We start from the raw sequence: 14,641 nt of genomic DNA, 5'->3' as shown, positions 1-14,641 counted from the left end.
GCTCCCAGTGGGGTTCTCTTACCCTATCCAATCACACGCTCCCAGTGGGGTTCTCTTACCCTATCCAATCACACGCTCCCAGTGGGGTTCTCTTACCCTATCCAATCACACGCTCCCAGTGGGGTTCTCTTACCCTATCCAATCACATGCTCCCAGTGGGGTTCTATTACCCTATCCAATCACATGCCCCCAGTGAGGTTCTATTATCCAATCCAATCACACGCTCCCAGTGAGGTTCTATTATCCAATCCAATCACACGCTCCCAGTGGGGTTCTATTACCCTATCCAATCACATGCCCCCAGTGGGTTGCTGTTTAAATGAGGGTGTTGAGGAATTTTGGATTTTTATCAATGGAGCTGGGAATTATTTTAAAATCGTGTACACATAGTAGACTCATGACTAAGATCAGAGCATGTGGAGACAAGGGAAAAATAGCAGAATGGATAACAAGCTGGCAACAAAACAGAAAACAGAGAGTAGGGGTTAAAGGTAGTTACTCAGACTGGCAAAAGGTGGGAAGTGGTGTTCCATAAAGATTGGTGCTGGGACCACTGTTGTTCACAATTTACAAGAACAATTTGGACTCAGGAATCGGAAGTACAATTTCAAAATTTGCAGATGACACCAAATTAGGGGATATAGCTAATACCGAGGACGACGACAACAAAATACAGGAAGACATTAATAAACTTGCAGAATGGGCATGTAACCAGTGGATACAGTATATTTGGATTTTCAAAAGGCATTCGGTAAAGTGCCACATAAAAGGTTGTTACGCAAGATAAGGGCTCATGGGGTTGGGGGTAATATATTGGCATGGATTGAGGATTGGTTAATGGACAGAAAACAGAAAGTAGGGATAAACGGGTCATTTTCAGGTTGCAACTGGTGGGGTGCCGCAAGGATCAGTGCTTGGGCCTCAGCTATTTACAATCTACATTAATGATTTAGATGAAGGGACCAAGTGTAACATATCCAAGTTTGCTGACGATACAAAGGTAGGTAGGAAAGTAAGCTGAGAGGAGGACACAAAAGGATATAGACAGGTTAGGTGAGTGGGCAAGAAGGTGGCAGATGGAGTATAATGTGGGGAATTGTGAGGTTATTCACTTTGGTAGGAAGAATAGAAAAAGAGTATTGTTTAAATGTTGGTGTTCAGAGAGACTTGAGTGTCCTTGTACAAGAAACACAAAAAGTTGGAATGCAGGTACAGCAAGCAAGAGGGAAGGCAAATGGCATATTGGCCTTTATTGCAAGACGTTTGGAGTACAAGAGTAAGGAAGTCTTACTACAATTGTAAAGGGCTTTGGTGAGACCTCACCTGGAGTAGTGTGTACAGTTTTGGTCTCCTTATCTAAGGGAAGATGTACTTGCCTTAGAGGTGGTGCAACGAAAGTTCACTGGATTCCTGGAACGAGAGGGTTGTCTTATGAGGCGAGATTGAGTAGAATGGACCTATACTCTCTGGAGTGTAGAAGAATGAGAGGTGATCTCATTGAAACATACAAGATTCTGAGGGGGTTTGATAGGGTAGATGCTGAGAGGTTCTTTCCCATGGCTGGATAATCTAGAACTAGGGGGCACTGTCGCAGGATAAGGGGTCGCCCATTTAAGACTGAGATGAGGAGGAATTTCTTCACACAGGGTTGTGAATCTTTGGAATTCTCTACCGCAGAGGGCTGTGGATGCTCAATCGTTGAATATATTCAAGTCTGAGGTCGATAGATTTTTGGACTCTAGGGGAATCAAAGGATATGGGGATCGGGCGGGAAAGTGGAGTTGAGGTTGACGATCAGCCATCATCTTTTAAATGGCGCAGCAGGCTAGAGGGGCCGTTTGGCCGACTCCTGCTCCTATTTCTTTCGTTCTTTATGTTCTTATTGAAATTCATTTGCCAATTACATATGGATATGCGTGAGATATTACATTTTGGTGGGAAGAATAAGGGGGCCATATACTGCTTGGATAATAAGAGTCTAAATGGGAAAGAGGAGCAGAGGTATCTAGGGGTACAGATACTAAAAGTAGCGCAGTAGGTTAATATGGCCATAAAAAAAGCAAACAAAAGCACTGGGGTTCATTTCTAGAGGGATAGAATTGAAAAGCAGAGAAGTTATGTTAAACTTGTATGGAACTCCCATACATGGGAGTATTGTGAACAGTTCTGGTCTCCATATTATAAAAAGGATATAGAGGCACTGGAGAAAGTGCAAATAAGATTTACTAGGATGATCACGGTGACCTCAGTGAACAGAGAGGAGGAGCTCTGAGAGACCCCGAATAAAAGGGCATGTTAATCAGGGTAAATAAACAGTAAGTAAATTAATAACAGAGTATCTAAAGCGAGTGTGGGGAAAAAAAGGTTTCTAAATATAATGGACAGACAGCTGAAACTCATTGCCTGCAATTCCTGCCCACGTGGGAACTTCAGGACGCTTCATGTGTCCGGGAGGGCCACATGTGCAGGAAATGCCTCCAGTTGCTCGAGCTCAAGCTGAGGATTTCTGAGCTTGAGGGGAGGATGGACTCACTGCAGAGCATAAGGGAGGCTGAAGGTTTCCTGGATCGTACGTTCCAGGAGGTGGTCACCCCACAGTCACAGAGAGTTCAGGATAGCAAGTGGGTGGTCATCTGAAAGGATAGGAAAAGGCAGGCAGTCCAGGAATCTTCTGGGAGTGTGGTACTCAAACCGGTATCAGCACTCAGTACCAGTGAGGGTGACGACACCTCGAAGGAGTGCAGTCCTGAGCATGGCACCGTGGGGCAAAGGACTGCACAGGGGGGCACAGTGAAGTGTGGAAATGCAGTCGTCATAAGGGATTCGATAGTCAGGAGGACAGACAGGCATTCACAAGCTTTCGGAGGCTTTCTCCTTCGTCAGGTGAGTCACACTCACCTGACGAAGGAGAAAGCCTCCGAAAGCTTGTGATTTTCAAATAGAACAGTTGGACTATAACCTGGTGTTGTAAGATTCCTAACAAGGAAGGAGGCATTGCTGGATCTGGTTTGGGGAATGAGGTGGGTCAAGTGGAGCAAGTGTCAGTGGGGGAACATTTAGGGAACAGTGATCATAGTATCATAAGGTTTAGATTAATTATGGAAAAGGACAAGGAGCAATCTGGAGTAAAAATACTTAATTGGAGGAGGACCAATTTCAGAAGGTTGAGAATGGATCTGGCCTGGGTAAATTGGAATCAAAGATTGGCAGGCAAAACTGTAATTGAACACTGGGCAACCTTTAAAGAGATGGTTCAGGTACAGTCCAGGTACGTTCCCACGAGGGAGAAAGGTAGGGCAACCAAAGCCAGAACTCTCTCGATGATGAAAGAGATAGAGTAAGAATAAGCAGAAAAAAGGGGGCGTATGACAGATGTCAGGTTGATAATACAAGTGAGAACCAGGCTGAATATAGAAAGTTCAGAGGAGAAGTGAAAAAGGAAATAAGAGGGGCAAAGAAAGGGTATGAGAATAGACTGGTGGCTAACGTAAAAGGGAATCCAAAAGTCTTCTATAGGCATATAAATAGTAAACGGGTAGCAAGAGGAGGGGTGTGGCCGATTAGGGACCAAAAAGGAGATCTATGCAATGAGGCAGAGGGCATGGCTGAGGTACGAAATGAGTACTTTGCATCTGTCTTTAAAAAGCAAGACGCTGCCAACACTGGATGGGGTGAAAATTGATAGAGGTGGTACGAGAAAGGCTGGCTATACTTAAAGTTGATAAGTCACCCGGTCCAGATGGGATGCATCCTGGGTTGCTCAGGGATGTAAGGGTGGAAATTGCAGAGCTGCTGGCCATAATCTTCCAATCCTCTTTAAATATGGGGATGGTGCTGGAGGACATTGCAAGTGTTACACCCTGGGTGCAAAGATAAACCCAGCAACCACAGGCCAGTCAGTTTAACCTCGGTGATGGGGAAGCTTTTAGAAGTGATAATCTGGGACAAAATTAACAGTCACTTGGACTAGTGTGGATTAATAAAGGAAAGCCAGCATGGATTTCTTAAAGACAAATCGTGTTTAGCTAACTTGATTGAGTTTTTTGATGAGGTAACAGAGAAGGTTGAGGGTAATGCGGTTGATGTTTTGTTTATGGACTTTCAAAAGGCGTTTGATTAAGTGCCCCATAATAAACTTTCAGCAAATTGAAGCCCATGGAATAAAATTAGCAGAGACAGGAAACAGACAGCAGAGGTGAACGGTTGCTTCTCGGACTGGCCGAAGATATACAGTGGTGTTCCCCAAGGGTTGGTACTAGGACCACTGCTTTTTTTGATATATGTTCACGACTTGGGCCTGGGTATTTTTTTTTAATATTCGTTCATGGGATGTGGGCGCCGGTGGCGATCCCAGCATTTATTGCCCATCCCTAATTGCCCTTGAGAAGGTGGTGGTGAGCCGCCTTCTTGAACCGCTGCAGTCCGTGTGGTGAAGGTTCTCCCACAGTGCTGTTAGGAAGGGAGTTCCAGGATTTTGACCCAGCGATGATGAAGGAACGGCGATATATTTCCAAGTTGGGATGGTGTGTGACTTGGAGGGGAACGTGCAGGTGGTGTTGTTCCCATGTACCTGCTGCTCTTGTCCTTCTAGGTGGTAGAGGTCGCGGGTTTGGGAGGTGCTGTCGAAGAAGCCTTGGCGAGTTGCTGCAGTGCATCCTGTGGATGGTACACACTGCAGCCACTGTGCGCCGATGGTGAAGGGAGTGAATGTTTAGGGTGGTGGATGGGGTGCCAATCAAGCGGGCTGCTTTGTCCTGGATGGTGTCGAGCTTCTCGAGTGTTGTTGGAGCTGCACTCATCCAGGCAAGTGGAAAGTATTCCATCACACTCCTGACTTCTGCCTTGTGGATGGTGGAAAGGCTTTGGGGAAGTCAGGAGGTGAGTCATTCACCCCAGAATACCCAGCCTCTGACCTGCTCTTGTAGCCACAGTATTTATGTGACTGGTCCAGTTAAGTTTCTGGTCAATGGTGACCCCCAGGATGTTGATGGTGGGGGATTCGGCGATGGTAGTGTTGTTGAATGTCGAGGGGAGGTGGTTAGACTCCCTTGTTGGAGATGGTCATTGCCTGGCGCGAATGTTACTTGCCACTTATGAGCCCAAGCCTGGATGTTGTCCAGGTCTTGCTGCATGCGGGCTCGGACGGCATCATTATTTGAGGGGTTGCAAATGGAACTGAACACTGTGCAATCATCAGCGAACATCACCATTTCTGACCTTATGATGGAGGGAAGGTCATTGATGAAGCAGCTGAAGATGGTTGGGCCTAGGACACTGCCCTGAGGAACTCCTGCAGCAGTGCCCTGGGGCTGAGATGATTGGCCTCCACCAACCACTACCATCTTCCTTTGTGCTAGGTATGACTCCAGCCACTGGAGAGTTTTCCCCCTGATTCCCATTGACTTCAATTTTATGGGGTTCTTTGATGCCACACTCGGTCAAATGCTGCCTTGATGTCAAGGGCAGTCACTCTCACCTCACCTCTGGAATTCAGCTCTTTTGTCCATGTTTGGACCAAGGCTGTAATGAGGTCTGGAGCCGAGTGGTCCTGGCGGAACCGAAACCGAGCATCGGTGAGCAGGTTATTGGTGAGTAAGTGCCGCTTGATAGCACTGTCGACGACACCTTCCATCACTTTGCTGATGATTGAGAGTAGACTGATGGGGCGGTAATTGGCCGGATTGGATTTGTCCTGCTTTGTGTGGACAGGACATACCTGGGCAATTTTCCACATTGTCGGGTACGGGGCACAATTTCAAAATTTGCAGATGACACAAAACTTGGAAGTGTAGTAAACAGTGAGGAGGATAGTGATAGACTTCAAGAGGATATAGACAGGCTGGTGGAATGGGCGGACACGTGGCAGATGAAATTTAACGCAGAGAAGTGCGAAGTGACACATTTTGGCAGAAAGAATGAGGAGTGGCAATATAAACTAAATGGTACAATTCTAAAGGGGGTGCAGGAACAGAGTGTTCCAGGGGGTATATGTGCACAAATCTTTGAAGGTGGCAGGACAGGTTGAGAAAGCGGTTCAAAAAGCATACGGGATCCTGGGCTTTATAAATAGAGGCAGAGTACACAAAAGCAAGGAAGTTATGTTGAACCTTTATGAAACACTGGTTCGGCCACAACTGGAACATTGAGTCCAGTTCTGGGCACCGCACTTTAGGAAAGATGTGAAGGCCTTAGAGAGGTTGCAGAAAAGATTTACTAGAATGGTTCCAGGAATGAGGGACTTCATTTACGTGGACAGACTGGAGAAGCTGGGGTTGTTCACCTGAGAGCAGAGAAGGTTGAGAGGAGATTTGATGGAAGAGTTCAAAATCATGACTGGCTGAGATAAAGTAAATGAAGAGAAACTGTTCCCATTGGCGGAAGGGTCGAGAACCAGAGGACACGGATTTAAGGTGATTGGCAAAAGAACCAAAGGCGTCACGAGGAAAAACTTTTTTTTATGCAGCAAGTAGTTATGATCGGGAATGCGGTGCCTGAAAGGGTGGCGGATGCAGATTCAATCGTGGCTTTCAAAAATGAATTGGATAAATATTTGAAAGGAAAAAAAATTCCAGGTATACGGGGAAAGAGCAGGGAATGGGACTAACTGGATTGCTCTTACAAAGAGCTGACACAGGCTCGATGGGCCGAATGGCCTCCTGTGCTGTAACGATTCTATGGCCGAGCAGTTCACACAATAGAATCTCAGAATCTTACAGCATAGAAGGAGGCCATTTGGCCCATCATGTCTGTTCTGGCTCTTTGAGAGAGCAATCCAATTTAGTCCCACTCCCCTGCTCTTTCCCCATAACACTGCAAATCATAGAAAAGTTACAGCACGGAAGGAGGCCATTCGGCACATCGAGTCCGCGCCAGCTCTATGCAAGAGCAATCCAGCTAGTCCCACTCCCCCACCCTTTCCCCATAGCCCCGCCCTTTCCCCATAGCCCCGCAAATTTTTTCCTTTCAGGGGTTTAAACTAGCATGGCAGGAGGATGGGAACCAAAGGGCACGTACAGATAGGACAAATTCAGACCAGGAAACGGGAAGCAGAAAAACAGTTAGTGACGTAGTTAGCGACTCAGAAAGGCAAAAGAAGCAAAGGTTAATTGGTGCACAGCACAGGAATTTGACAGGGTTAAAGGGGATATACTTCAATGCAAGGAGTATTACAAACAAAGTAGATGAGCTAAGGGCACAGATAGACACATGGCAGCATGATATCATTGCTATAACGGAAACCTGGCTTAAAGAGGGGGATAATTGGCAGCTCAATATCCCTGGATATAGTTTTCAGGCAGGATAGAGTGGGTGATAAAAAGGAGGGGGGTAGCATTATTGGTTAAAGAATCAATTACAGTTGTGAGAAGGGATGATATGTTAATTGGATCATCAATCAAGGCCATATGGGTTGAGCTAAGAAATAAAAAAGGGGCAGTCACACTACTAGGAGTGTACTATAGACCCCCGAATAGTGAAGGGGAGATAGAAGAACAAATATGGAGGCAAATTTCTGAGTGCAAAAATAAGAGGGCAGTAATAGTAGGGGACTTCAACTACCCGAACATCAACTGGGATTCAAACAGTGAGAGGGGCATAGAGGGCGCAAAATTCTTGATCGGTGTCCAGGAGAACTTTTTTAACCAGTACGTGACAAGCCCAACAAGAGGGCAGGCAATTCTAGATTCAGTCCTGGGAAATGAAGATGGGCAAGTGGGTGAAGTGACAGTGGGTGACCATATTGGGGATAGTGATCACAATTCAGTTTGTTTTAGCATTATTATGGAAAAGGACAGAGGTAAATCAGGAGTAATGTTTTAAATTGAGGGAAGGCAAATTTTACAGAACTAAGAGGTGATTTGGCAGAAGTGGACTGGACACAAATACTTGAGGAGAAATCAGTGGCAAGCCAGTGGGAGGCACTAAAGGTGAAATTCTGTGGGTACAATGCAGACATATCCCCTCAAAGGAAAAAGGGTGGCACTGCCAAATTTAGAGCCCCCTGGTTGGCTAGAAGTATACGGGGCAAGATAAAGCAGAAAAAGAAAGCTCATGACTGTCACAGAAAACTAAATACTACAGAAAGCCTAGAGTATAGAAAGTACAGGGATGACGTAAAAAAGGAAATAAGGAAAGCAAAGAGAGGGCATGAAAAAAATATTAGCTAGTAAGATTAAAGAAAACCCAAAGATGTTTTATCAGTACATTAAGAACAAGAGGATAGCTAAGGAAAAGGTGGGACCTATCAGGGATGATAAGGGTAACTTGTGTGTAGAAGCAGAGGATGTGGGTAGGGTTTTAAATTAATATTTTGTCTCCGTATTCACAAAGGAAAGGAATGACCGGACGTAGTAGTTAAAGAGGAGAGGTGTGAAATATTGGATAAGGTAAACATAACAACAGAGGAAGTACTAGATGGACTGGAATCCTTGAAAATTGATAAGTCACCAGGGCCGGATGGATTGTTTCCCAGGCTATTGAAGGAAGCCAGGGAGGAAATAGCGGATGCTCTGAGGATCATTTTCCAATCCTCACTAGATACAGGGGAGGTACCGGAGGACTGGAAGACTGCAAACGTAGTACCATTGTTTAAAAAGGGTACGAGGGAAAGGCCGAACAATTATAGGCCGGTCAGTCTTACCTTGGTGGTGGGCAAACTATTAGAATCAATACCGAGAGATAGGATAAACTGTCACTTGGAAAGGCATGGTTTAATCAGGGAGAGTCAGCATGGATTTGTTCAGGGAAGGTCATGCCTTACAAATCTGATTGAATTCTTTGAGGCAGTGACAAGGCGGATTGATGAGGGTAGTGCAGTGGATGTTGTCTACATGGATTTTAGTAAAGCATTTGACAAGGTCCCACATGGCAGACTGGTCAGAAAGGTAAAAGCCCATGGGATACAGGGAAATGTCGCCAATTGGATCCAAAATCAGCTCATTAACAGGAAACAAAGGGTAAAGTCGATGGATGTCTTTGCGAATGGAAATCCGTTTCCAGGGTGTGCCACAAGGCTCAGTGTTGGGTCCCTTGCTGATTGTGGTATATATTAATGATTTGGACTTGAATGTAGGGGGCATGATTGGCAAGTTTGCAGATGACACAAAAATTGGCCGTGTAGTTGATAGTGAAGAGGATAGCTGTAGACTCCAAGAAGATATCAATGGGTTGGTGGAGTGGGTGGAAAAGTGGCAAATGGAGTTCAACCCGGAGAAGTGTGAGGTAATGCACTTAGGGAGGGCAAACAGTAAAAGGGAATACGCAGTAAACGGGAATATATTGAGAAGGGCAGAGGACGTGAGAGACCTTGGAGTGCATGTGCACAGGTCCCTGAAGGTAGCAGTACAGGCAGATAAGGTTGTGAAGAAGGCATACGGAATGCTCTCCGTTATTAGCCGAGGTATGGAATACAACAGCAGGGATGTAATGATGGAACTGTATAAAACGCTGGTAAGGCTGCAGCTGGAGTGTTGTGAACAGTTCTGGTCACCACATTACAGGAAGGACGTAATTGCTCTGGAGAGAGTGCAGAGAAGATTTACAAGAATGTTGCCAGAGCTTGAAAATTGCAGCTACGAGGAGAGATTGGATAGGCTGGGGTTGTTTTCCTTGGAGCAGAGGAGGCTGAGGGGAGACTTGATTGAGGTGTACAAAATTGTGAGGGGTCCAGATGGAGTAGACAGGAAGTACCTGTTTCCCCTAGCGGAGAGTTCAAGAACTAGAGGACACAAATTTAAGCTGATTGGCGGAAGGATTAGAGGGGACATGAGGAAAACCTTTTTTACCCAAAGGGTGGTGGGTGTATCGAACTCACTGCCCGAATTGGTGGTAGAGGCAGGGACCCTCAACTCTTAAAAAGTACCTGGACCTGCCCCTTAAGTGCTGTAAGCTGCAGGGCTACGGACCGCGTGCTGGAAGGTGGGATTAGAACGGGCACCTGGTTGTTCTTCGAGCCAGCGCGGACACGATGGGCTGCATGGCCCCCTTCTGTGCTACATCTTTTCTATGGTTCTAAGTTCTTATCCCGTTCCCTTCTGAAGGCCATGATTGAATCTGCCTCCGCCACCCCCTCGGGCAATGCCCCCTCCGGATCAGAACCACTCGCTGTGTAAAAACGTTTTTCCTCATGTCACCTTTGGTTCTTTTGCCAATCACCTTAAATCTATGTCCTCTGGTTCTTGGCTCATCCGCCAATGGGAACAGTTTCTCTCTATCTACTCTATCTAGATCCTTCATGATTTTGAATACCTCGATCAAATCTCTTCGCAACCGTCTCTGTTCCAAGGAGAACAACCCCAGCTTCTCCAGTCTATCCACGTAACTGAAGTCCCTCATCCCTGGAATCATTCTAGTAAATCTCTTCTGCATCCTCTCTAAATCCTTCACATCTTTCCTAAAGTGCGGTGCCCAGAACTGGACACAATACTCCAGTTGTGGCCGAACCAGTGTTTTATAAAAGGTTCATCACAACTTCCATACTTTTGTACTCTTATGCCTCTATTTATAAAGCCCAGGATCCCGTATGCTTTTTTAAACCGCTTTCTCAACCTGCCCTGCCACCTTCAACAATTTGTGCACATATACCCCCAGATCTCTGTTCCTGTACCCCTTTTAGAGTTGTGCCCTCTAGTTTATATTGCCTCTTCTCGCTCTTCCTACCGAAAAGTATCACTTCGCATTTTTCTGCATTAAATTTCATCTGCCACGTGTCCGCCCATTCCACCAGCCTGTCTATATCCTCTTGAAGTCTATCACTATCCTCCTCACTGTTTACTACCCTTCCAAGTTTTGTGTCATCTGCAAATTTTTAAATTGTGCCCTGTACTCCCAAATCCAGGTCATTTATATATAACAAGAAAACCAATGGTCCCAGCACCGACCCGAGGGACCCCACTGTATATTTCTCTCCAGTCAGAAAAACATCCGTTCACCATTACTCTCTGCCTCCTGTCCCTTAGCCAATTATGTACCCAGGTTATCACTGTCCCTCTATTTGCCTAATAAGAGTCATGTGGTACTTCATCAAATGCCTTTTGAAAGTCCATACATACATCGATTGCACTACCTTCATCAATCCTCTCTGTTACTTCGTCGAAGAACTCAATCAGGTTGGTCAGACACGATTTGCCTTTAACAAATCCGTGCTGGCCTGTCCCTTATTAACCCATGCTTCTTCAAGTGAGAATTAATTTTGTCCTCGACAATGGTCTCTGGTAGTTTTCCCACCACTGATGTTAGACTGGCTGGCCTGTAGTTACCAGGTTTATCCCTCTTCTCTTTTTAGAACAGGGTGTAACATTTGCAATCCTCCAGTCCTCTGGCACCACTCCCATATCCAAGGAGGATTGAAAGATCCTCTGCATCCTCTGTTGCTGAGGGAAGCGAGGGTGGAGATAGCAGAAGCTCTGACCACAGCTATCTCTACCCTTGTTTCCCTCAGCAACAGAGGATGCAGCCCATCTGGACCAGGTGACTTGTTAACTTTGAGTGATGCCAACCTATTTAGCACCTCCTTCTATCTATTTTTATCCTATCCAATATCTCTACACCCTCCTCCTTTACTGCGACATTAACTTCATCCTCTTCTTCAGTGAAGACCGATGTAAAGTCCTCATTCAGTACCTCAGTCGTGCCCTCTGCCTCCACAAGATGATTTCCTTTTATGTCCCAATCTGCCCCACCCTTCCTTTAACTATCCTTTTACTTTTCATATGTTTATAAAAGATTTTTGGGTTCCCTTTATGTTACCTGCTAACCTTTTCTCATATTGTCTCTTTGTCCTTCTTGTATCTTTTTCAATTTCCCCCTGCACTCTGTATTCTGCCTGTTTTTCTACTATACTCTGCTCCTGACATTTGTCATAAACATCCTTTTTCTGTTTTATTATAACCTCTATTTCCTGTGTCATTTGGGGAGCTCCAGCTTTGGATGCCCCATCTTTCCTCCTTATGGGAATGTGCTTGGTTTGCACCCAAACTATCTCCAGCTTGAAGGCCTGTCATTGCTCAGTTACTGATTTCCTGGCCAATCTTTGTTTCCAGTCCACCTGTGCTACATCCCTTCTCAGCTTTTGTTCGTAGAGCACTGGGCAGTGCCGCCCGCCACCCACCTCCACATCTGCAGCAGTCCTGAGCCCGACTCCGATTTGGCCTAGAAACAAACACAAAGTCCAGTCAGGAAACATTTCCATCAACCTGTCTGATCGAGAATTGTTAAAAAGGATACTTTCTCCAGGGATTCCCCGAGAGCAGGGATTCCACTGGTCAGTTACTGGGACACCTGGCAATGCCCAATGATTCAGGGCACCAGCAAGGTGGATAAGTTGAGGAGAGCAGGCAATGTAAATGTAGAAGTAATGATTAGGGGACTCGAAACTTGGTGTTAAACCTGTAGATTGGAGGAGGAGTGAGTTAGATTAACAGTGCCGTTTTTTGAGGACCTGGGAAGAACGAATCACAACAGAAGGCGGTCTCTCTGATACAGGGATGAGGACGAGTGTGTAGGATTGGGGGGTCTGGAGATTGGGAGGACTAAGGGGAATATCTAGAGTAGCTCTTGACCATAGTAATATTGTGATATATTAACAATGAAGAGCAAGATTCACCTGTTCGGGGGATTTTACCATTTCCTTATTTCTTCTTAAATTTCTGACACTTGACAAACTCCCAGAAACCTCTGCTCTCCTGATTTTCTACAGATTTCCATTCCCGACATCCCAACTCCTCAACCCCAGTGCAAAAACTCACACAGTGTCGGGCTTTACCAGATTGAATGTGCCGTATTCCTCCCGCAGCAGATGGATGATGAACCCTCTCAAGGTGGTCTGGTCTCCCCAGCTCCAACGGGCTCGATTGAGGTAGGATGAAATAGGTAGGTAGAGATAAGGCAGCAGGCCAGCTCCAAAACACAGGCCCAACCACAGCACGGACTGCACAGACAACTCCTGGACATTGCCAACACAACAGAGCAGACTGGTACAGTTAGTGATTCCACAGCGACAGCTGCATACATGGGGAGAGACACAGAGACAGCTTGTAGAGAGAGACATACACCTGATACATAGACAGAAATAAAGACACACGGGAGAGAGGCGTGGGAGAGGAGGAAAGAAAGACAGCAATAAAGTGGCAGTCAGAGAGACAGACAGAGAGAGAGACAGACAAAGACTGAACGAGAATGAGTTACAGTTGGTGAACATCAGGAATTGCAGAAGCCATTAAAACGTGGATGGTTTTTTACCTTCTCTCTCTGCAGTCGAAACAATACCCAGGGTACGATGCACATCACGTAGAGAAGAACAGTGTGCTGATTACACAGACTCAGGCCACAGCAGAATGCACCCTGCAGAGAAAGCTGCAAACAAAAACAACACTTCATCGAAGTGACTGCAGAGATTGTAACATGAGCCAGAGATGTGAACAGGAAGCAGGAAGGCAATCCTCCTGTTCTGGTACAGGGACCCGAGCTCCAACCCAAGATTTTGCCAGTGCCAGGGGACACTCAGTTAAGGGTGGAAATCGGGCATATTTGCAGGAGACCTGATTTTCCGATGGACAGTCTGGGGGCCAATAATGAGCCTGGGCTTCCAGCGACACAGCCTGATTTTAATATTTAAATCCCACATATAGGGCCTCACACTGAATGCTACATCATCAGGCTGGGCTCTGTGCTCCTGGCCTGTGACAATTGGGTGCAGGGGACCAGCCTGCTGATGTCGGCCTCCGAAAGGGAGAAGGTCGGTTTTTGCTTTTCCTGCTAGTTGGGTTGCCCTTGGCTGCATTTTGCCCCACACACTAGGTAGTCCTCCACTTGGAATATTTTTGCTTCCCTCCTACTTTATTTTCCTTCATTATTCCAGGTTGTTGCTGTCTTTGACATTGGTCCTTACAGAGGTGATTATGGGGATTCCTTTGGGGGTTCCTGCAGAGTTGAGATGATGGAGTTTGCGAGAGGCCAACAAATGCAGCTACGATGACCTGTCATTCCCTCAGGAGCTAGGTTTATTAATCCCTCCACACATACCTGGACGCGTCAGAGGAAAGTGATCTTTACTGCCTCTACTTCCCAAGGCAAGCTGCAGAGATGTGTGCCATCTGCTGCAAGATGACACACAGAAAACATCTGGAATGGAGAGAGATTTTCTTGTAGCAGTGAAGGTTATCGCAGCACTGAGCTTTGACACTACTGGATCCTTCCAAGTTTGGGAACTTCAACACCCACTATCAGAAGCATTTTGCAGGGAGCCTGCAGTGCTCAATTATATCAGGGAAGTGACAGACCGTTTGAAAGAGGCAACACCATCAATTTTCACATGGGAAAGGAGGAATCAAATGGACAGAACACAGCTTTCACTGGGTGGCAGGGATTCCTTGAGGGCAAAGAGTCACATATGGCATCCTTGCGGGCATCAGGGCTCGTCAGGTCAATACCACAGGCATCATGAAGACGGTTTGCACTCAATGAATGGTGGTATCTGACCACAGATTCATCATCGTGTACGGCAGTGTCCGTTACCCAAGAGGTGGCCATGATGCCTCATGTGACAGTCAAAGGATGCCACGTTATTCAAATAACACTGGGTGGATGACCTTTGGGAGACCAGGGGTACAGTCTGAATCCATCCGCACTGAGAGGAGAATGTCAG

At 46.1% G+C, this 14,641-nt stretch overlaps 1 protein-coding gene across 1 annotated transcript in view; it reads right to left on the bottom strand.

The window, feature by feature from the left end:
• tmem260 (transmembrane protein 260) overlaps positions 1–13,411 on the bottom strand; it is a 75,695-nt gene extending 62,284 nt beyond the window's left edge. Inside the window, exons 1-3 of the mRNA XM_068004441.1 lie at positions 13,237–13,411; positions 12,761–12,940; positions 12,107–12,147 (exon numbers count right to left, since the gene is read on the bottom strand). Coding sequence (XP_067860542.1) covers positions 12,107–12,147; positions 12,761–12,940; positions 13,237–13,374 — 359 coding nt within the window. The 5' untranslated portion in view covers positions 13,375–13,411. The remainder of the gene's footprint in view (positions 1–12,106; positions 12,148–12,760; positions 12,941–13,236) is intronic.
• Positions 13,412–14,641: the final 1,230 nt, after the last annotated feature.

This window comes from Heptranchias perlo, chromosome 23 (genome assembly GCF_035084215.1).
Source record: "Heptranchias perlo isolate sHepPer1 chromosome 23, sHepPer1.hap1, whole genome shotgun sequence".
Lineage (NCBI taxonomy): Eukaryota > Metazoa > Chordata > Chondrichthyes > Hexanchiformes > Hexanchidae > Heptranchias > Heptranchias perlo.
This window is presented reverse-complemented; position numbering and strand designations above follow the sequence as displayed.